Genomic DNA, 24,278 nt, shown 5'->3' on the forward strand with positions numbered 1-24,278 from the left:
CTGCATTTGGGTCCTAATCCTGCCTGCCACACAGTGGAATCATGGCACTGGGAAGGTTCACCACTATTCCTTGTTTTCTTTATTTGTGCATAATGGCTCTCACTGTGGAGTTCTCAAAGCCTTACAGATGGCTTTGTGACCCTTTCCAGACTGATAGAAGTCTAACTTTATTACTCAGCTGTTTCTTTAGATCGAGGATACTTTTTGAGATCTTTTAGCCTGCTTCACTTTGTCAGACATGTTCTATTTGAGTGATTTCTGCCAGATCTGCAAGTAATCAGGACTTAGCTTTCCAAAAAATGTGGACAATTACAGTTCAATCCTGATTTAACAAGAGGGGCAATTACTTTTTCACACAGGGCCAGGTAGGTTTTCTCCTTTTTAACCCTCCTGCCATCCTTTAAAAAACTCACACCCATCACCCTAGGGACCATTCTCAGCCACGCCATAAAAAGACCATATATCCATATTTTATTCCACTTTAAATTAGCCAACCTTGTAAAACTACTTCTCCCTGAAATATTCATGTAAAGTTTTAATTATATTTTTGTTGTTTTAACCCTTCAAATCCCAGTGTTATTACATGAGCGCCCTGTGTTATAAGCCCCAAAAACCAAAAAACGAAACTAAATATTTCCACAAAAAACCAGTTGAAGTAATATGTGATTGTCATTATAAGTAGGCCTTTAGATGGACCAAAGATTGGCACCAACATACATTTTGACCTGCCATTATTTTTTTTGCATTTTTTTTGCAATTTAAAAATTAAAACTTCAAGGCCCTGAGTCTTCATTGACATCCAAGAAAAGAAGAAAAAATAAAATCATATGATGATAATTTGGGGTTGAAAAATAGCGTTTATAATGGAAGTCAATGGGCAGAAAATGGTCCCCAGGGTGATGGGTGTGGGGATTTCTGCTGCTCAGCCATTTTAGGCTGATTTAAGGAATTCACACTGGAATATTAACATTGACAGGTAAAAACTATCCTGTGGCAAGTTTGGTTATATTCCACTGAACACAGTGGAAATGGCAGCCATTTAACACATAGCAGTGGCACAAAAAGGTCCCAAGAAGGCAGGAAGGTTAAGCCACAAATGAATGCTCTAACAGAGGAGTCATTACAACACATGGCTTGAGGCAACTGTTGTTGTGATTTGGCACAATTTGAATAAGACTGAATTGAATTGAATTTAACCAATGTGTAAAGCAATACAATACCCCAGCATGGCCTCTACTCAACAAAAACACAAATACTGTAATTGTACAAACAGTACAAACAATAAACTCAGTCACTCTGGCGTCAAACAGAGTGACTGATTTGCTTATGTTGAACTGAACTTTTCAATCATCAATCATATCGGCATAAATCAGTTCATACATTTCTTATTCAGTGCATATTATTTTGTACCATTCTTTCCTGGTGCATTATTTTTTAATTCTTAATAATCAAAACTGTTTAAATCAGCTATCTGACAGTGACTGTCATCCTGCTGTAGCTCCTTGTCAAAGAAGCCTCCAGATGTGACGAAATCTCACAAAATGAAGACAGAACACCTGCTCAAAGTAGATGACCATGACTTCACCATGAGGCCAGCATTTGGAGGTAGGTGTAGAAATTTCTGCTTTTGTTTGTCTTTCACATAGCATTAGATGTTGATTAAAAGTCAGGGTTGAATTACATAAGGGATTAGCATTGAGCTGCTTCTTGCAATGGTAATGGACAAGTGTCTATGGTGTTTGCAGAAAAATTGTGATCTGTAGTGAGAGTAGGGAGCAGGTAAAGAGAGTGTCAAGAGTATGGGGTATTTCTCCTGTTGTTGTGGACTATCTGGTCCCTGGGAGGTGTTCTGGGCATGTCTCACCAAACCCTAAACCCTCCATGCATGGTAATAAGCTTTTTCAGGTTTGTGCATGATAGGCCATAAGTGTTGATTGCCCAGATCTTGTAATTCTCACAGGAACACATGGTAGGTTATTGGCCAGTAGTTGATGGGACCTTCTGGGGATCCTTTGGGATCAGAACTTCAGTTAGCCATTACTGGTTTATTTGTTCTACCAGAGGCTACTGGATCCTGTTCAGGGAGGTTGCTGTGGTCTGCTCTTAGATCCACTAGCCACTGAGCATTGATGTTATGGGTTGCGTCCTTCTCCCTCACGCTTTTCCAGTATTGCTCTGTCTCCAGCCTTGGTGGGGCTGTTCGCATATTGTTGCCCTGCCACTGAGAATACACCTTAGATAGTTCAATGGAGTACAGCTGGTTTATTCTCCTGCCTCCTTTCTCTTTGGTATACCTCTATAAGTGACTGGCCAAGGCTGAGAGTCTTTCCTTGGCAGTTTTCAACGCCTAAGGCATGGACAGCTTGCTGTACTTCTTAAGCAACCCTTTCTTCATCACACCTTTCTGCAGTATCAATAGTTGGCTTACTTCCCTCCACACTCTCCTCTAGTCCTTTTCTCCATAGAGGGTACTTGTGGCAGTTTGTCTTATAGCCAAGCATCTCTGTGATCACTGCTGCTTTGGTGTAGATCAGCTGATTGGTTTTGGTGATGGTCACAGTAGGTGTAGTCTGTAATGCTGCATTCACGTCCTGTAGTAGACCTTCAGAGGATACGTTATAGAGTCTTGGTAATCTGCCACATAGTGTCCAGGTCCAGCTTTCTTATACTTTCCTATCTCTCAGGTGAGCAGCTCTCACACTTAACACACCTTCGGTAGTTAACCATGGTATCAAATCTTGGCTGGGGTTGAAATCTCCCCACTGACCAGACGTCCTGGCTCCCCTTTGTCGTAGCATTTGTGTTGTACCTCATTGATCTGCAGTTGTAACAGCAGTTGCTTCTTCCAAATCTTGGAACACTAAGCTACTTGTTGAATTCACTGTCAGTCCTGATGCTGGGTATCAACGCTTCCATAGGTCTCACATCCTCTTCATGTAACTCCCTTCTTATTCCAGTACCCCACTACTCATCATTGTTTACAGGTTCCCCAACACCTGAGTCAGACCTTGTCACACAATTTTTTTCCTTCTGATGTTTAAACCTTTTTGAGTTACTAGTTAAAATATATTTTTTAATCTACTTGTAATAGGTTAGATAAACATAATAATATTTAATTGATAAACTTGAGTATATACAGAAATTTACGCTTAGGTCTTGGTGGAATTGTGTCTCTTTTCCAGAGTCCAATTTTTGTGGTGTCCTTAAAACTCAGTGGAGATTTTATTAAGTTATTTGTACGTTAACATCCACCCACATCTCTGTACAGGAGACAGGTGGAAAGCAATTAAAGCTGATTCTTCTTCTTTAATAGAGTCAAACCAACCAAATGCATCATTATGGATTTTATTTAATTTCACAGTACCAATCAGTAAACTATTGCTTAGAAACTCAAAGCTTTGACTCATGAAGGCTTGACTGCCAGTAAAGTACACTTTTCTTCTTGATACAATCCCACTGATTTTCCTATATCACCATCTGGATGGGGCCAAAGCCCATGACTGGCACCTATTTATTGACTTTTCTTCAGCATTTAATAATATCCAGCTACATCTCCTAGCTGATAAGCTTCTTAACCAGTTTAAACGTGATTTTAATCTTGTTGGTTGGATTTTAGACTTTTTAACTGACAGATCTCAGTGTGTGTGAGAGTAAACGGCTGTTTTTCCAATCAGCTGAATTCTTCCACTGGTTCACCACAGCTTTGTTTTCTCTCTCCCCTGCTATATATTTTGTACACTAATGACTGTCATAGTACACAGGCTGAAAGGCATTTCATTAAATATGCAGATGACACAGTCATTGTACGCGTCCTTCATGGTGAAGAGTATTCCCATGGACCTGCTGTGGATGAGTTTGCTTCTTGGTGTGATCAGTCCTTAAAGATCAAAACCTTACAAACTAAGGACATGGTAATTTACTTCAGGAAGCCCCCCTCCAACAGTAGTAAATGGTGCAGCCATTGAACTGGTGGATAGTCATAAGTATTTGGAGGTTGCTCTTGATAAGGCTCTGTCCTTTGAGTCACATTTTGACTCTACAGGGAAAAAAAGGTAAAACAACGATTGTACTTTTTAAGGAGATTTTAACGTTTCACCTCAGATGATTACCTTTTTTATAAAAGTTTTATTGAATCTGTTTTAATCAGCCCAGTGCTGAGGAAGGCAACCTCTGTCATGTCATGTTCAGACCATCCTCTCTTTAGAGACTTTCACCTGTTTCCCTCAGGTCGCTGGTATAAAGTGCCGCAGGGAAGACCGAGAGACATAGAGTGTCTTTTATACCTGCTGCTATTGTTATGCTCAATAACACTAAGCCATAAGTGTTGTTGCCATCACTACTGCACATTGCACTTTGTTGATGCTACTGATAACATTTGGGGTGTGTGTGTGTGTGTGTGTGTGTGTGTGTGTGTGTGTGTGTGTGTGTGTGTGTGTTATTGATGTGTTGACATACTACAAATCAATGTCCCATTGGGGGCAATAAAGTTACCATTCAAAGATTCAAAATGTTTATTGTCATGTGTACAGAAGAAATAGCATTTCTCTGTGCAATGAAATTCTTCTTCTTCTAATGCCAAGTTAGGTAGGGTTGAAGGAACAAGATAAATAAGGATAAAAATAAGACAAGATATTAAGATAAATAAGGTAAAAATAAGGATAAAAAATACTGAAAGATAAATAAGTACAAAATAAGTAAATGAAGACAAGTGAGGTCCTGGTGATCCTCTCCGCAGTTGTTATCACTCTCTGCAGGCGTTTGCGGTCCATAGCAGTAGTGCTGCCGTACCATGCATGATGCAGCTGGTCAATGTGCTCTCCACAATGCAGCTGTAGAAGCTGCTGAGGATCTTGGCTGACATACCAAATTTTCCTCAGGCTCCTCGGGAAATACAGCTGCTGGTGAGCCTTCTTGACCACTGTGTGGTGTTCAGTGTCCAGGTGAGGTCCTCACTGATATGAACGCCCAGATACCTAAAGCTGCTCAACCTCTCCACTTCACTCTCCCGGATAAACAGCGGCTGGTGAGGCCTCGTCTTCTTCCTCATGTCCACTATCATCTCCTTTGTTTTATCAGTTTTGAGGGTGAGTTTGTTGTCCTCACATCATGACACCAGACCGGCCACCTCTCTCCTATAAGCCACTTCGTCCCTTCCAGTGATGCGACAGATCACTGCAGTGTCATCCGTGAACTTCAGTATGACCCTGTGGAACTCCAGTGTTTGTTGTAATGCTGGCTGAAGTCCTGTTGCCGATCCAGACAGACTGAGGCCTGCCAGTCAAAAAGTTCTGTAGCCAGTCACAGAGGGTGGGGTGCAGGCCGAGTGTAGACAGTTTGTGGATGAGTTTTTGAGGGATGACTGTGTTGAAGGCGGAGCTATAATCAACAAAGAGTACCCTGATGTAGGAGTCATTATTTTCCAGGCGGGAGAGTGAGTAGTGGCAGCAGCGATGGTGTCTGACGTGGACCTGTTGGGCCAGTAGGCATACTGCAGTTGTCTCTAATGCGCTGATGACTTCGTGGAGTTTGCCGAGCGCTGCTGCAAAGTCAGCTCGCGGCGGGATGTAAACAATGGCCAAAAACACAGCTGAGAGCTCCCGCGGCAGATAGTAAGAGCGGCATTTCAGCATTAGAAACTCCACGTTTGGCGAACAGTACTTGTAGACAGTCTGCACGTCTCCACACCACGAGTTGTTAATAAATGCACATAGACCTCCCCCAAAAGCCTTACCAGATTCTCCAGTGTACAGAGTGAGTCTGCAACTGGACGCCACATTCCAGGACTTTTTTCTGAAAGCCAGGTCTCGGTGAAAATAAGAGCACAGCATTCTCTTATCTCCTGCTGTGTTGTGATCCTGGCTCATATTTCGTCGAGTTTGTTTTCCAGGGACCGCACATTGGCTAGTAAGCGGTGGTTGGCTAGCCCGAGCTTTTAGCCTAGCATGGAGCCCACCCCTATTGCCTTGTTTGCGTCACTGTCTCCAAAGTGCTCTCCTGGGGTCGGCTGGCTCACTTGGGCTTGGTGCTTCGTGGCCTTCCTGGGAGTGGTGGCGGTGGCTGCCGCGGGAAAACAATGGCTGTAAGTTCCGGTGGTAGAGCGGAAAGCTCCAGGGGTAAGAAAAGAGTAGAGTCCAGATAATTGTGTGAGTTGCCAATGTCTAGTAGTGCCTGTCTCGTGTATGTTAACAGCGCACAACACTTGTCCAGTGCAAAAAGAACAGTGAACACACAAAAAAGCAAAAGAAAGTCGGACATTGACCATGGACCATTTACCAAATTCATGTCCAAAAGCTTTCTTGATTAACACTGCTTTCCACAGCTTTCATATCTTACAACCCCATTTGCATTAAGTTCAAGCAAAGTAATCCCTGCACTCCAAGACCATTTTATAGATACAAATACTCAGATATCATCAGATCTGTACCAATGCCACTTGCTGCAGTATAGGGAGGATGGGCAGGGGAGAAGATTGAGGAGAGGGTTGGGAGTGGGGATTGTGGGTGTGGTGCATGATTTCTCTTAATCCTTTTTAAAGTAACACATTAAGCTTGTTTTTAATCCACCGAGAAGGGAGAAGGATTGAAAGTCCATCAGTGAGATCATTTGATATATGGGCTTGGAATGGTTTGTTGTATGATCTACTAAGAATAGCATAAGAATTGTGTTCTTTTCAGAAAATGTAGAGTTTACCAGAGGATACAGTTTCAAAGTTATTACATGAACATGAAAACATACACACTCAATGAGTAGGTCTGGCTTAGGTTTCATACAGAAACAGTTGAGGATCAAACTGTGCAACCCTGCTATTAGGGGACAATCCTCTTATAGATGACGACATTATCATACAAGTGACATGACAAATGCAAAGCGTTTTTTCCTCATGTCATTTGAGACTGGTCTTGCCAGAAGAACAACAATATTGGCTCATTATTGAAGGAAATTAAAATGACCAGAAAAGAACCCCTGTAAGCAGAGCTTCAATGCCCAACAGTCCGTTTTCGCTCCTGAAGCGTAATATACTGACAATTTGTCAAGTCCCAAGGCATTCCTGAGGAACGCGGAAGGTCACCTTTCGCGTTCTTATGCTACGCGCCGGGTTACGGATGAAATCCAGTAGAATGACGCTCCCGCTGTAATACACATTCCAGCCATGTATTCCAGCCCTAACCCTAACCAGCACTTTAATGACGTTAGATAGTCTTTCCAAAGCGATTTAAGTAAAACAAACATACATGTGTAAATTCATTCTGAACGATTCTCGTGTTTCCTCATTTTTCCAATCTCATAATATAGGGACGTGTTGGGTGCCCGGAACGTAATATATCGTCACCTAGCGTAAAATGTTACGCTTTGGGAGTGAGAACGTGTTGTGCCCAAAGTGCCCAGATGCAAAACACATATCAGTATTTGGTAAAGAGCTCTACAGATGCTGGTGAAAATTAAACACAGACATTGTGTTTTCTTTTTCTGCTTTCCACTTTTCCACACCTGAAAACAAAAAATAAAAAATTAAATGTGTCTCATCATATTGATAATGCTAATTTAACACATTAATGGAAAAACAAGCTAAATATCACCTGCTGCACAATGAATCTGATGTCAGAACTCTGGAGATCGGATGAGAAAATTGTGCTGAGCAGCTATATATTAACAAACAGAAAAACAGAAACATTGGTTTATGCTTCCTCTTGCTTTAATTATTAAAATCACTCTAAATCACGTCATTTTTAAAGGTGTGCATGGCTGTATATTCCCATTAAGATATTTTGAGCTTGTGAAATGTAATGGACAGCAGAAGCTTGTCATTTCTGTTATTTAAGTACACATTATCCCAGTGCATCATCTCTGAGGGGACAAGAGCTCAGGGAAATGACACAATAATCAGCATGGTATTTGTTTCCTTTTTTGTTGCTAAAGCTTTAAGCACTCATTGGTGAATGGGTCAGTTGCACCCATATACCATCTGGAGATGTTGGCTTAATATGACTAGAGTGACTAGAGTTAGTTCAGTTGCTAGCTTTACTCAGTGCAGCTCCCCTTGGCTGTGTGGGCAGCCCTGCCTAGTGTTGTCTAGCAGCATGCCAGACTCCACTCCAGCAGTGACAAGCAGATTAAGCTGACAGCAGTTCCTCATGTTTACAGCTTAGATTAGCACAGGCACCAATCTGTTACGCCATCAGACAGCTGTTGCTTCACCAGTGACACTTTGTCCCAATTTAAGAGCAGACATGGAACTGAGAAGTGGTCCAAAACTGGCTGTGAAAGTACATTCAGTATTATTGAAGGTACTTTGAAATTCTGTGTTTGATAGAAATTCCAATGTTTATGAACACTTTCTCCATCATAGTAATAAGTCATGGTGACACAAGGATATGTTTTCACTATTCCTTGATAAATTATCATTTATACTTTCCTTTTTGATAAAACTTATATTTAGGGCTGGACAGGTGACAGGTTATGGGCTCAGGCTGCTGGGAGACTTCCCATGTTGCACTGACCTTTTTTCTACATTTTCCTCCTTTTCCCTGACTGTATGTTCAACTATTGCATTTCACTATTTTTGTCTATACTTTCTCCTGTTTATTGTTTTTGTTCTTAGTTGTTCATGGTCTCGCTATGCTTGTCTTTTTTCAATTTCCTTTTACTGTTACGTCTAATACTTTGCAAATATAAAGGCAGTTAAGACAATTGTTGTTTGATTTGGCACTGTCTACCTGGAACTGAACTGAAATGAATAAGTATTTAAGAAAATGGATGGATCAATTGATCTAATTTGATTTTCTTCCAAGGTCTGTCAAACTCTTAAAATAGTAAACATTATTATGGCAATAAAGAAAAAAAGGTGAGGTATAAGTAAGACTTTATCAAGGTCATTGGAATAAGCATTAGTCCGAAGTACTTTTGAAGTTCAGTTATTTAAATTTAAATCCAGGTTGAAGACTCACCTATTCTCAGCTGCATTTGAATAAAACACCAAATCCACACATTTAAGCTTAAATTTCAAAACTTACATTTTAACTACTGATTTTATCTACTATTCTGATTTTATCTACTGTTTTTTTAATCAATTTTAAATCATGCTTTTTATTTGTTTTTGTTTTTTAATGTCTCTGTAAAGCACTTTGAATCACCTTGTTGTTGAATTGTGCTATATAAATGAACTTGCCTTGTCTTGCCTTATTTCAAATTTATTTATGTAGCGCCAAATCACAACAGTCTCCTCGAGGTGTTTCATATTTTAAGGTAAAGAAAGCCCAATAATCAAAGTCATCATATGTATAAAATGGTATGCATGTCAGGTTCACAGTAAGTACGGGACCCAAATGCAGGACTTTTCCAAAAGAGACAATGAGTTTATTTACAGTGCAAAAGGTGAATGACAACAGTGACAGTCCTCGCTCTGTGGCTCCCCTGTGATTCTACCAAAATCCCACACAGTGCTCGTGTCCGTGGTGTGAATCGGGAAAACTCCAAACCCCATCTATACAGTGGCTCCGCCCCCGTGACAAACTCTGTTCCCAGATACTGACAAAAAAGATGCAGTGATTAGTCTGGCAAGCAACACACACACGCACACACACACACACACACACACACACACACACACACACACACACACACACACACACACTTTACTATAGAGCTGGGGCTGTACCGAGTCAACTCAACGATCCAATAACATCGGAGATCTCTGTCCAGAAGAGCGCAGTCCTTGGAACAGTTAAGATACTGCGCAGGACCCTCAAGCTCCCAGGCCTCTGGTAGAGGACCCGAGCTTGAAGGATAAACCGCCAGCAGGGGCGAGCTGGGTGTTTTTTTTATTTTATATATATATATATATATATATATATATATATATATATATATATATATATATATATATATATATAAAAACACCCAGCACGTCCCTGCGGGCGGTTTATCCTTCAAGCTCGGGTCCTCTACCGTACGTGTTGATGGCCCGGATGTTGTTCTTACCATTCAGCTGACTCCTCAGCACTTGCCTGACCCTCTGGAGGTACTTGGTGGTTGCAGAGGATCGCAAGTTCGATTCCTGGGGCGTCTGTATCCAGTAAGGGTCCTAAGGCTAGACCCCCTATGCTAAGAAAGCCTACCGCAGACATGAGCGAGACAGATAAATATGAAGGCATGCCGGCTCGGACGTCACCCGGATCAACAAGGTCCGCGTCAGGTGTTGAGGAACCAGGGCACCCTGACGAAAAGTGGGCTACTGGAACAAGAAGGCATCGGTGGGCAAGAGACGAAAACAGGGCGTTGTTGGAATATATATATATATATGTATATATATATATATTAGGGGTGCAACGATACTCGTATCGATATTGAACCGTTCGATACAGTGCTTTCGGTTCGGTACGCATATGTATCGAACAATACAAAATTTGCAATTTATTTTATCAACTTTCCTTCTGACGATGCTGTCTGTGTTGAACGCTCAGTGAATCTGCGTTCGACTACTCCGCCTAGGCTGCACTGTCGAGCGCAGATCCACTGAGCGTTCAACACAGACAGCATTGTCAGAAGGAAGAGCACAGGGCAAGCTAGCGAGACAGAAGTTAAGCTCTCCTTGCAACATGGCAAATTGAACCTCCCCCACCCTCATTCAGATCTGGCGTTTGGAATTATTTTGGTTTTCATGTGACGTATGACCCTGAAGGTAAGCGAGTCATGGACTAAAGTAAAACAGTATGTTGGATGTGCCACGCAATGCTCAATTACATGGGTGGGAACTAGTGTGTTAGCTCAGTTAGCTCGTTAACGTGTTGGCCGTCTAGCCCCATGCAGGGGTAGCTCGTTAACGGAGATTTGCCGTGTTGTGGCGTTAAGGTCATTTCAACGAGATTAACGCTGACAGCACTAGTGGGAACACAACGAATATGACTGCACATTTACGCCGACATCATCCTAGTGCAAAGACAAGTGGAAGCAGACAAAAACAACAAGCATGCATGCATGCTACAAACTTTACCCGAGTCATTTAGACAGCCGTTAGCACAGGATTCTCCTTATGGGGACCTGATATGTTTAATATTGTGGCGAGCTCAGACAAGGAGGAGACGGAGGTATCGTTTGGTCTTGCTTCCCGTGAGCTAGCCAGGGAGCACAGCCGTTTATTGACATTTGCAGAAGAACACTGCGCTAGCTAACTGCTCAGCGCGGCAATTGCACAGCAACAACAACACACAGAGCGCCCTCTGACCCCGGAAGGACACACCGTCGCAGCGAGAAGGCGTCACCCGTCACTATGGCACCATAAACAAAACATAACTGTACAAACAGAACCCCGAACAGCGCTGACCCGCTACATAGCCCCCACCTAAGGGGTCAGTCGTCCCCGACGACCCCATTACCCCACACAAAGTCCTGCAAATGTCCAGGTGCCTTCTTTTGGCGCACCGGCCGGTCACGACCGGCGGGGGAAAAGTCACTCGGGTCAGAACATGGGGTGCCACCATCATCCCACTTCTGACACCAATGTGGCGAGCTCAGACAACGAGGAGACGGAGGTGTCGTTTGGTCTTGCTTCCCGTGAGCTAGCCAGGGAGCACAGCCATTTATTGACATCTGCAGAAGAACACTGCCGCTAGCTACCTGCTCAGCGCGGGAACCGCACAGCAACAACAACAACAACAACACACAGGGCGCCCTCTGACCCCGGAAGGACACACCGTCGCAGCGAGAGGGCGTCACCCGTCACTATGGCAACATAAACAAAACATAACTGTACAAACAGAACCCCGAACAGCCCTGACCCACTACAATATGCTGCTGAGAATATAGCCCAGAAGAAGCGTATAGTATAGCTTTTATTTTGGAAAGAGCCATTTCTCTGTAATAAACTCTCTTTTCCAAAGATGAGTGATTCCTCAATCAGATACAGGGCTTGCAAAATCGCTAGCCCGAGGTCCCGGGGCTAGCGATTTTTCCAGTCGGGCTACCAAAATCTATCTCTGCCCTGCCCATCGGGCTATTGTAGGAAGGAAAAATATATGTCAATGCTTTTGCATTCTTTCGGAAATGTAGCTGGGTAATTATGTCATTGGCATCGGTGAGCCACTGTCAATATGTGACATATTGAAATCGCGTTTGAATTTGCGCTTGTTTTTTGCTTTCACTTTGCAATCGCGAACTGTGTATAGAGAGCGACAGCACTGATCTGTGAGTGATGATAATTTGCGCACCAATTCCTCTGACATCGTTTTATCAATCGTTAGCTTACTATGCAAACATGACAAGTGAAATCTCCCGCAGCAAGCTTAAACATATGAGAGGTTGATCGCGCAGAGAATCGCTGACCGTTATGTGTGTAAAAGCAGCAGGATATATATTTTAGTTCTGCTGAGCCAAATAAGACAGGTCAGGGTGAAGAAGTGACAGCCAAAGAAAAGCTTACCACAAAACGGAAAAGTTATGACAAATCAGACTATAAGGCAAAAAGAAAGTGCAGCTTTATGGTTTCATGGACAAAAGAATTTCTGTGGCTGCAATATGACGAGCTAAATAACCAGGGCTGCACATAAGTGGTCCGCAGGTGCGCATTCGCTGTCAAAATAAAAAACAAAACAAAAAAAAAAACCACGCACAAGATATGAAGTTGCAACGCGTGCCTGCATACATAAGATTTTCTGGAGGAGGACAGACATTTGTTTAAAACTCTTAAAGATGTCGAAGAAGCTCCTTTAAGCAATTACTTTGGTTTTCCTCCACCTCCAAAGAAATGTCAGAAGGAGTCCCAACCACAAAAGAAGCGCGTATTCTCGGAAAAGTGGTTGCAGGAGGTGAGCTGGCTTCAAACAAATGATGAACGCACAGAGATGTGGTGCGGAATGTGCCGTGAAAATCCCACTCTAGGACAAAAACACTGCCTTTATATGGACGCAAACGCGCGTTGCAACTTCTTATCTGGTGCGCGTCTTTTATTTTGACAGCAAATGCGCACATGCGGACCACTTATGTGCACCCGTGTAAATAACATAATGTTCTGCCGGGTGTGTTGTTGGTTTTCTCTCGATTTCTGAGTCGACAAGCGCCTTTGTTACTGGGACCAGTCATTTTAAGAAAGGCCCCCATTAGAACCCATGAGAAATGCAAGAAATGCATTATTGCTCAGTCTGCAATATCTTTCCCAGAACAAACACCAATTGCAAATAACATACTAAAAATAAACCTGAAAAATCTGTTTAGAACAGCTACTATGTTGCAAAGAGTGAACTACCACTGGCACAATGTAGCAGTCTTTGCAAACTTCAAACAGCAAATGGCCTCGATCTTGGTTCCACTTGTCTCTTACCCGTGACTTCAGTGGAAATTTCAAATTCAGGATCTGACACAGATGGATTCATGTCCTACACAGTTCTTACAAGTTCATAGAAATTTCTGTTCAATTAGAACCAAGTATTTGAGTTGATGATTGTCATTTTTATACAATGTTGTAATTTGTGTTTCAACAATTTTTTGATTAATGTTTTGTTTCCTTTACAATATTATACTTTAATGTATAATATTGTAAAGGAAACAAAACAGGAAACAAAACATCAATCAAAAAATTGCTCTCTTTTTTATTCGGGTCACTTACATTTATATTGGGCTACCAAAAACTGAAGAGTCCCTGCCCGAAGGGCTACCAGGGATTTTGAAATTTTGAGAGCCCTGAGATATATTTATTTTTTTAATTACTTTTGTTTCAGCAACATTAAATTTAAAAACTGTACTTTTGAGTTAAAATATATATTTATAATTTTAATAAATGACAAATTAAAAAGGCATGAACATTTTTTTTGTATCGAAAAAATATCGAACCATGACACCAAAGTATCGAATCGAACCGAACCGTGAATTTTGTGTATCGTTGCACCCCTAATATATATATATATATATATATATATATATATATATATATAAGACAAAAGTGCTTCTTATCCAGTTACTCAATTAATATATGGGATAATCAATAAATTATTTGATTACTTAAATAATTAATAGCTCCAGCCCTAGTTCACTTACTCCCCATGCAGCTTCTGTTTCTACCTGCTCATGTTTCTACAGTAGAATCACTGTGGCGATCACTTTGAAGTGTCTTTGTGCTGGTTGTCATCTTTGCTTTTTGTTGTCAGTTTTGTGTTCATACCAAAGCACTAAGAGAAAGATCATGTATGTTTCCTCATTAGGATAAGGATTTTTGTTAGTTTGTAGGACTGTAGCCTTGGTTTCTATCTCGCCTCTGTCAGTGCGCCCCAGGGTGGCTGTGGCTACAATGTAGCTGCCATCACCAGTGTGTGAATGTGTGTGTGAATGGGTGGATGACTGGATGTGTAAAGCGCTTTGGGGTCCTTAGGGACTAGTAAAGCGCTATATAAATACAGGCCATTTACCATTTACCACTGGTCTAGTTAATGGCAACAGAAATATGTGGCGGAAAAACACTTTGAGGCACAAACTGTATATGAAAGATGGTCATTGCCACACTGTATACATTGTTCCTTTTAAAGAAAACAAACAAAAAGCACTGATTGTCAAAACACAAGGTTGAAATGACTGAAACTGCAGAATGCTGCATGCTCAGTTCATAATGATTTCTCTGTCACAAGTTGTTAGTAAATAAGCAAACCCTACTTTATGCTACTCTCCGAGTCTGAAACAGACCCGAATTAACTTCACGGTGTATTCAGTAAAACTTGAAATTAGTGACTGAGCTCACAAAGTCAACAGGAAAGTGTTTACTAAGGTTAACAGCAAAGGCGCCGAGGGCTGTTTTTATATAGACCTCTATACTACCTGAGGTCTTGCAGACACTCTCTGGCTTTTAGAATGTCCATCTTCTAAGAGAGGTCATGGTCAGAATATAGCCTAACTATCAGATATTACCAGAGGGTCTTTGGAGTCTATGCTGGTGGTGAAGCGCTGCAGACAGAGCTTGTGCAGAGGCTCAATAGTACAGACATCCGGACCAGCAGATAGCAGGAAAAGTGCTATACAAATACAGGCCATTTACCATCTATTGTTAAATGGTAGTTATGAGACAATGCTTTTCAGCTGTTTTACAGGAAAATGAAAGTAATGTAATGAGTAATATAATGAACTACTTTCTCCTTTGAGTAACATAATGCATTATTTTTTAAGAAAAGTAATATGTGGGGACCAGTGTTGGGAAGGTTACTTTTAAAATGTATTCCATTACAGAATACATGCCCTAAAATGTATTCTGTAACGTATTCCGTTACGTTACTCAATGAGAGTAACGTATTCTGAATACTTTGGATTACTTAACATATTATCATGCATTTTACAACTACGTGAATGTACTATTGCTGTGTGATTTATTACTGTTACTGAAGGTCTGCGGCTCCGAACCCGTAGTAAAGGGACCTCTGACTAATACGGTTCCGTGTTGGGCTCGTAGCCGAAAACTAGCTTTACTTTGTTGTGTGGGTCAACTCTGCTTGCGAGAGACAGAGAGAGGCGTTGAAAGGCTGCTCCAACAGAACTTATTGTTTTCGGAGGAAAACACGAACACGGTGTACAGTCGAGTCTTAATAGCTTACTTACAACTGGGCTCGTCAGGCTCTCTTCTTGGCTGAAGTGGTTATTATTATATTTACATGCTTCCAGCTCCCGTTTTTGCTTGATGACAACTCGTACCTTTCCACTCCCCTTTTTCTCCCTCCTCGCTCACAGACACATAACGGGTATGGCAGTCCATTCTCCCTGCAGCACGGACTACACTGCCCATGATGCTACATTCTTTAGAGCTGTAGCATTCTGCCTATTAGCTTAGCACAACAACAACAACAAAAAGGCGCTCTCTCACCCAGGAAACACGCAGAGCGAGAGCGTCACCCTGTAACCATGGCAACCGTAACACTGCCGCCTGGAACTACAGAACGTAGCTGTCAAACAAAACCAAACAGTCCTGACCCGTGACAATATGAAACAGGAAAGTACCGCAGTGTAATCCATTTATTTCAACAAAGTAACTGTATTCTAAACACCACCTTTTTAAACGGTAACTGTAACGGAATACAGTTACTCATATTTTGTATTTTAAATACGTAACGGTGGTACATGTATTCCGTTACTCCCCAACACTGGTGGGGACAGATGTCTAAAGAGGTATGATTTGAGCTGGGAGACATGGAAAACCTTGTGTACGTGCATATTGCAGGGTAACTTCGGGTGAGCAGAGACAGGATTAATCATTGCCTCGATTTCGAAGGGGGGCTAGTATCTTGATTTAGTGGCAGCTGTGCAGACGGGACTGTGTGCTGACCTTCTATTACTGGAAAGAGTGGTGGGTAGTAGCCCAGGGAGACCTCGAAGGGGAACAGGATGGGGGGCAAGGTAGTCGGGCAATTGTGGGCATATTCCATCATCTATTGTGAGGATTACCGTGTTTCAACCTGAGGGAGGCAGACCAGTCACAAAGTTAAGGAAAGGTGTGAGACCAGGGACACCCTGGAGTGGGAAGGGGTTTGAGCAGGCCTACAGGAGGGGAACTAGCAGACTTATTCTTCACACAGGTTAAATAGACTGAAACATACTCTCTAGCATCCCTAATTAGTGTGGGTCACCAAAAGAGATTGGAGGAGAGGTTGCAGGAAAGTGAGAATCCTCCTCCAATCATACGTGAGGGGGAAGAGACAGAGCCAGATGATTCCTGGACACCTCTGCCAGATCAGGAGAGGCAGTGATGGAGTTAGAGTGCTAATGGAATGGACAGAGTAACAGATTTTAGATGGTTCATGTGGAAGTCATTACTTCAACAGGAGATGCAATCCTTTCTCCAATCGATACAGGGGATGTGTAGTTGTAGCTAAGGATGGCCCAAAACTATGGCGTTATTTTTGTGCCTCTATTCTGAGCGCACATAAATAATTTTTGCAAGTAAAAATATTGCATTTTAAGGAGAATATTTTGAGTGAAGAAAATTCATTGCTGCGTGCAAGAAATGTGTTTCAGTGTTTGCTACTATCCATATACATGCACAATTACAGCCCTCTCCCTCAGTTGTTGGCATTTGCTCTTGCTCAGATCTCTGCTCTGTGTGCTGACAGACATCTGTGGACCTGCTCTCAGAGTGTCGCTCCAGCTCTCAACATCTCTGCTCCCTGCACGCTCAACTCTTTCTGTACTCCGTTATAAATGTGCCACAAAACCAACCACTCACAGACTTGGATGCAAAAATTCTGATTGGTTGTTGTGGTCTCCAATTGGCTCGCTATTGACTGCATTCCGGAAACACTGTCCAAAGTTTAGCTAAAACCATTTTCGGTTAGCATGTTATTTTATTTTATTGTAAAATATATCATTTTTTTAAGACCATCGTTGGTTTTAATATATTTAAAACCAAACCACTCCACTGGATTTATCTACATTTCGCTCAAATTAAGCTTTTTTTCACTCAAAATAATTTTCTCCTCAAAATGCAACATTTGTTCTTGCAAAAATTATTTACGTGCGCTCAGAATAGAGGCACAAAAATAATGCCATACAAACGCTCTGTGTGATTACTAGAAAGGGACAGGGTTTGGGTTTGGTTCTAAGAGTGACATCGAGCAAGTGTTGACCATTTCAAACTGTGACCTGGATGGCACGAGGCTGAGTTTGGAAATAATACATTTTTGTGCCAGGGAGTTATCAATGAAACACTGCTCTACACCCAAATCAATAAGCGCTTGGACAGAGTGGGTCTTCCCATGAATCATGAGGTGCAGAGGACTGAGAGAGCCAGAGATTTTTCCCACCAGTACTTGTTCCTTTACAGGTGGGCGTAACCTTTTGGCCAAATAGGACAGGCGTAGATGTAATGACTCCTCTTGTTTAAAATGTCTAATAATTACTTTTTTGAATAATGACCCCAACACTGATCACAACAAAAAAGGCAAATGCCTTCAACATGCCCAAACATTTGACCACACAACATGCAATTAATTTGAACAGATGCAAGGTCTATGTTGTTTAGCAATGGTGGTGATGCTCAAAGCTGAGCCATGGAGAATCCGTAAGGAAATGAATCAATAAGTGATATTGACAATGCAATCAGTTGTTATCAATCATTATTAATGTCCATCCCTACTGATGTGTGTGTTTTTAGGCTATATAGTCTACTACAGTATTTGGTCATGATGGAATTTTGTTTGGCAGGTCCTGCAATCCCTGTTGGAGTGGATGTTCAGGTGGAGAGCTTGGACAGCATCTCTGAAGTTGATATGGTAAGCTGGCTACACACCACAAAGAGCAAAGAGGCAGCCCTGTTACCAAGGTGGTGAGCTGAGGTTGGGTGAAAGAAAACATGTGAAACAACTTATGAAAAGAGAGAAACAACCATGTTATCCCTTATGTAAAAGATCTATCCATGAAAATCAGGAGAATGTTCTCCAAGCACGACATCCCAGTACACTTCAGACCTAGCCACACCATCAGACAAAAACTGGTTCATCCCAAGGAGAAAACTTGAACATAAGCTAAAACCAAACATAAACATAACATATATGGTTTGAAAGAAAACATTAAATATGAAAACAGAAATGAAACATAGTCTACGTACAAATTTAATATGAGGTCAGCAAGTACAATGTAGGTGTATTGTGTTAGGATCAGAAATTAATACTTTTAAAACAATAAAATTGCTGTAAAATTGATTTCTGCCAACATAAAAAACAATAGAAAATCAAGATAGATATGGGTTGCAGAGGGGTGTATCATTGAACAACCATTAGAATATAGAGTTTTCCGAGATCTACTTTAAAACCAGTGTTGGTTACTCCCTTACGCTTTAAACTTTTGCTTTGGTATGATAAATACCTTGTGGGTTCATGTATAAGAGGATATTAAAGAAATTGAGTCAATCACTTTGTTACTGTTTGTTAGTGTTGTTGTTTCTCTATTAGTATGCCTGCGATATACATCTTACCATAAAACTTGGAAATATATTTTTTCTTTTTTTCCTTTGGTGCCAATGATATTTTTAACACAAAAGCAACAGAGGGATTGGAATGCCTGTAGCTTTCTCAATTTGATTATTTAATGAGAAAATTGGCATGGCTTGATGAGTGCAATTGGTACATTAGAATTTGGTAAATGTTTGTGTTTCGTTCACTCAGTCACTACATAATCTCCACATTTACAGTCTTTTAATTACACTCTTTAACTCCACCAGGACTTCACCATGACCTTGTATCTGAGACATTACTGGAAGGATGACCGTCTGTCCTTCACCAGCAGCACCAACAAGAGTATGACGTTTGATGGCCGTTTGGTGAAGAAGATTTGGGTCCCTGATGTCTTCTTTGTCCACTCTAAGAGATCCTTTATCCACGATACGACTACTGACAATATCATGCTCCGGGTCTTTCCTGATGGACATGTGCTTTACAGCCTGAGGTCTGTAGAATCTCTGCATCTGATTTATTGACAGATCAATATTTGAATCAGCCTCCAATTGTATTTTTTAATTGAATTATTCAAATTATTCCTCTCCAAGTTTCTTGAAAAGCGATCTGGAAGCTTTTGCAATTTTCCTTTCAAACATCAATAGATCTCATTGGTGGAGTAATTATGCCTCAGGTTAATTAAAATCTTAGGTGGGCATTTAAACAGGGAACATGTCCTGGATGGCCGGCCAGGTTTCACCATAATTTCACAAAAATTGCATAAAAATTATATAATTTGCTTTTTAGTCAGTTTTTAATCATGGTCACTTTGCTTTCAACTCATAATGTACCTCCAAAAGCTACTTCATCAGACAGAAGTTATAAAGTAAACCAGGATTTCTAAGCATGAGATTTTCAGACCATATCTGATTCCACACTACTCACTTTTAAGGTTTCGAGGATTCAGCGGATTTCCTTTAAATCCATCCATCCATCTTCTTCCGCTTATCTGGGGCTTGGGTCGCAGAGGCAGCAGCCTAAGGAGTGGAGTCTAGACCTCCTTCTCCCCTGCCACCTCCTCTAGCTTTTCTGGGGAAACAGTAAGGTGCTCCCATGTCAGCTGAGAGACATAATCTCTCCAGTGTGTCCTGGATCTGCCCCGGGACCTCCTCCAGGTAGGACATGCTGAAACACCTCACCCAGGAGGCACCCAGGAGGCATCCTGGTCAGATGCCCGAACCACCTCAACTGGCTCCTTTTAATGTAGAGGTGCAGCAGCTCTATTCTGAGCCCCTCCTAGATGGCCAAACCTCTTAACCTATCTCTAAGGGAGAGCCACCCTTCAGAGAAACTGCTCTGAAACTGCAATGCTTGTATTCACAATTCCATTCTTTCAGTCACTACCCAAAGCTTGTGAGGGTAGGTAGGTAGACCAACCACTAAATTAAAAGCTTCACTTTTACACTTCACCATGACAAACCACTCCAGTGCCAGTTGGAGGCCATCACCTGATGAAGCCAACAGAACCACATCATCTGCAAAAAGCAGAGATGAGATTCTGAGACCACCCAAGTGGAAGCTTTCCGTCACTTGGCTATGCCTAGAAATTCTGTCCATAAAAATTCTGTCCAACACCCACTGGAAATGAGTGGGTGCGGGGCCAGCTATCTGGATCAAGGTCTTGGGCTAGAAACCCCATACTCCTGAAGCATCCCCAAAGGACACACAGAGGAACATGGTCAAATGCCTTCTCCAAGTTTACAAAACACATATGGACTGTTTGGGCAAACTCTCATGCCCCCTCGATTATCCTCGAGAGGGCAAAGAGCTCGTCCAGTGTTCCACGCCCGTGGCAAAACCTGGATTGTTCCTCCTGTATCCGAGTTTCGACTAACGGACGGACTCTCCTTTCCAGCACCCTGGCATAGACTTTACGGGGGAGGTTGAGGAGTGTGATCCCCCTATAGTGGAGCACACCATCCGGTCCCCTTTCTTGAAGATGGGAACCATCAGACTGCCAATCCAGAGGTACCGACCCTAATCTCCACGCAACATTGTAGAGGCGTGCCAACCAAGACAGCCCTACAACATCCACAGCCTTCAGGAACTCAGGACAAACCTCGTCCACTCTTGGGGCCCTGCCACCAAGGAGTTGTTTAACTGCCTCATTGACCTCATCCCCAGAGATAGGCAAGTCGTCCCCCCTCTTCCCCAGATTCTGCTTCCTCTAGGGAAGACATGTCAGAGGGATTAAGGAGGTCCTTGAAGTATTCCTTCCACCACCTAACAATGTCCTCAGTCAAAGTCAGCAGCATTCCACCCGCAATATATACAGTGCAGGTACATCACCGCTTTCCTCTTCTGAGTCGCCTGATGGTTTGCCAGAATCACTTCAAGGCAGTGCAAAGGTGTTTTTCCATGGTCTCTCCATACTTCCCCCACACTCAAGTTTTGCTTCAGCCACTGTCCGAGCCGCGTCCCGCTTAGCCTGTTGGTACGTATCGGCTGCCTCCCAAGTCCCACAGGCTAACCAAGCCTGATAGGACTCCTTCTACGGTTCCCTTCACCTGTGGTTCCCACTATCTGGTTGGGAGTTACCACCATGACAGGCCCCAATCACCTTGCGACCGCAACTCAGTGCAGTTGAGATTGGCTGGACATGGTAAATGGTAAATGGACTGATTCTTACATACAACATGCCACAGTCACACCCACACACTTTCTCTAAACTTAGTGCTGTCTAACCACATTCACACTCCGATGGATGCATCGTAGAGCAACTTGGGGTTAGTATGTTGCCCAAGGATACTTGACATGCAGACTGGAGGAGCCAGGAATTGAACCACCAACCTTCCAATCAGTAGGTGACCTGCTCTACCTCCTGAGCTGCAGCCACCCAAAAAACATGTGAGGCATTCCCAGCACACCCTCACTATATTTTTAGGCGCACCAGGTCTACCCAGTATCTTCCACTGCCACCTTATCCACTTAAATGGTGATCAGTTGACAGCTCAGCAACTCTCTTCACCCGACTGTCCAGAACATATGGCTGCAGATCTGATGATACGATTACAAAATTGATCATTGACCTGCGGCCTAAAGTGTCCTGGTGCCATGTGCACTTATGGACACCCTTATGTTCTAACATGGTGTTCATTATGGACAAACACAGAAGCACAGAAATCCAATAACAGAACACGACTTGGGTTCAGATCTGGTTGGCCGTTCATGCCCCTCCAGGTCTTACTGTCGTTGCCCACATGAGTGTTGAAGTCTCCCAGTAGGACAACAGAGTCCCCAGGTGGAGCACCCTTAAGCACAGGCCGGGTACTCTTAACCATCTTTCAGCACATAAATGCAGACAACAGTCAGGACCCATTCCTCAACCAACCCGACAACAAACCCTCTCGTCCACTGGGAAAAAACCCCAACATACAGGCAGCAAGCCTGTATGTTGGGTGTAGGATACCCACCCCAGCCCGCTGCCTCTCACCAAGGGTAACTCCAGATTGAGACAGTCAAGCCCCTCTCCAGGAGTTTGGTTCCAGAGAGGTGATATGCCATGTCCCAGTTGCTAATTTCAATAGCTGGGGGATCAGTCAGCCAGGGTATCTGCCCCTGGCCAGTGCCTAGCACACATTGCACCCAAATCCTATGGCTCCTCCTGTGGGTGGTGGGCCTATAGGAGGGTGGTCCCATGTCCCCTTTTCAGACTGCCGAGCCAGGCCCCATGGACTAAAGCCCACTTGCCCTTGCCACCCTCCCTGGGCTTGGCTCCTGGGACACACAAACCCGTTGACCATGATATGGTAGCGATTCACAAAGTGGCTTTTAAATAGTCCCAGTTGCATCATATAATGGCATGGTAAAACACTTCATGCACTTCATTACCACAAACAGGAAATCCAAATTGGAGCTGGACATAAAGTCATTTAGAATGAAAGTTTTATTCGATATGGATCTTGGGCTGGTTAGCACCAGCTTGGCTGGAAGGGCCATGTGATGTGATAAGGGTTTTTACAACAGAGGGCTAAGGGGTCCGGGCCACTGTGCCATATGCCACCATGTTTCACTGTTTGCCTGGCAGGGGCACCGCCGGGAGGAATTTCAAAGTCAGCAGCTGAGCCCATAGGGCAATGTTCCCTCTAATTTTTCATGTGTCTGAGCTAACACACAAATTCCCGGAGCGGTCCCTTGGACCACTGTGGTCACGCCAGCATCGAATCCATCCAAGTTACATGGTTTATTAAAATAATCAAATTACAGCATTTACATTTATGTTAGACTACTTTTAATTAACTGCTTTAGCCCACTTATAATGAAAATATAAATATATATATGCATTTTTATTTTATTTTTTTAAAGCTCTGACTGGTATTATGAGTATGAGCCTGTGGTCTGGGAGAGAGTCCTGTAACTCTCTGTCTGCAAAATACAGTATATAATGACCATCCATCCATCCATCCATTCACTCCCGCTTATCCTTTACAGGGTCGCGGGGGGCGCTGGAGCCTATCCCAGCTGTCATAGGGCGAGAGGCGGGGTACACCCTGGACAGGTTGCCAGTCTGTCGCAGGGCCTATATAATGACCAATGTTGGGCAATTTAATTATATAGTTACTTCTTCAAAAAAGTAACTGAGTTTTGCAAACAACAAAGTTTTTTGCAGCTGTTTACCTAAAAATGCAGCCAAGGCGTTTTTTTAAATAAACATTTCAAACTATTTACAGAACAATCAGGTTTTTTGCATCAAATTTGATGCCACACAAATTATTTGTGCCACTCTAAAAACTAATTTCTGTCCACTATGAGATAAAGGAGAACAACAGCCTGAGACCTGCAGGCCTGACAACAGGAGATGTATCACTGCTGTAACACCTGTAGCACTCAGTGTCGCCTCATGGTTCTGACACACACAACAAAACTACTGACTACACTACACACTAACTACACAAGATTTGTGCTAAACGTTGCAAATCTCTCACATCTCAAAACACCGCCGTCACTCCTAAAACTTCCCCCCTTCCTAAACAACTAAATGCCATGTTGCCATTAGGGCTGCCACAAACGATTATTTTGATAGTCAACTAGTCACCGATTAATTTTGCGATTAGTCGACTAATCAGGTCATGCATCCATTGGACGTAAAATTTACAACTTATTGAACCAGCATGCATCTGTCTTATATAACTATCCTTAGCTTACAGCTTTAAGTGTTTAAGGTATGTGCTAACTAAAAATAAAGACAAGATGGTACTTTATTAAATTTTAATGAAATTTGCAGATTGTTTCGGTGAAGTTTAATAAACTCCTTGATATCTAAACTATAACGGGACACCGGAGTAAATTCTTGAGCATCTCACACTTCTGATAATCAGCTGTCTGCTT

General features: G+C 42.5%; 1 protein-coding gene across 2 annotated transcripts in view; it reads left to right on the plus strand.

Moving 5' to 3' along the window:
- The window catches only part of gabrr2a (gamma-aminobutyric acid type A receptor subunit rho2a), a 64,390-nt gene that overhangs the window by 15,078 nt on the left and 25,034 nt on the right, over positions 1 to 24,278 (plus strand). The window contains exons 2-4 of one of the 2 annotated variants that reach the window (XM_026151955.2): positions 1,499 to 1,605; positions 18,163 to 18,230; positions 19,178 to 19,401. In XM_026151955.2, the coding sequence (XP_026007740.1) occupies positions 1,499 to 1,605; positions 18,163 to 18,230; positions 19,178 to 19,401 (399 nt within the window). The remainder of the gene's footprint in view (positions 1 to 1,498; positions 1,606 to 18,162; positions 18,231 to 19,177; positions 19,402 to 24,278) is intronic. The other variant, XM_026151959.2, reaches the window with a different exon arrangement.

Source organism: Astatotilapia calliptera, chromosome 19 (assembly GCF_964374335.1).
Source record: "Astatotilapia calliptera chromosome 19, fAstCal68.1, whole genome shotgun sequence".
Classification (NCBI taxonomy): domain Eukaryota; kingdom Metazoa; phylum Chordata; class Actinopteri; order Cichliformes; family Cichlidae; genus Astatotilapia; species Astatotilapia calliptera.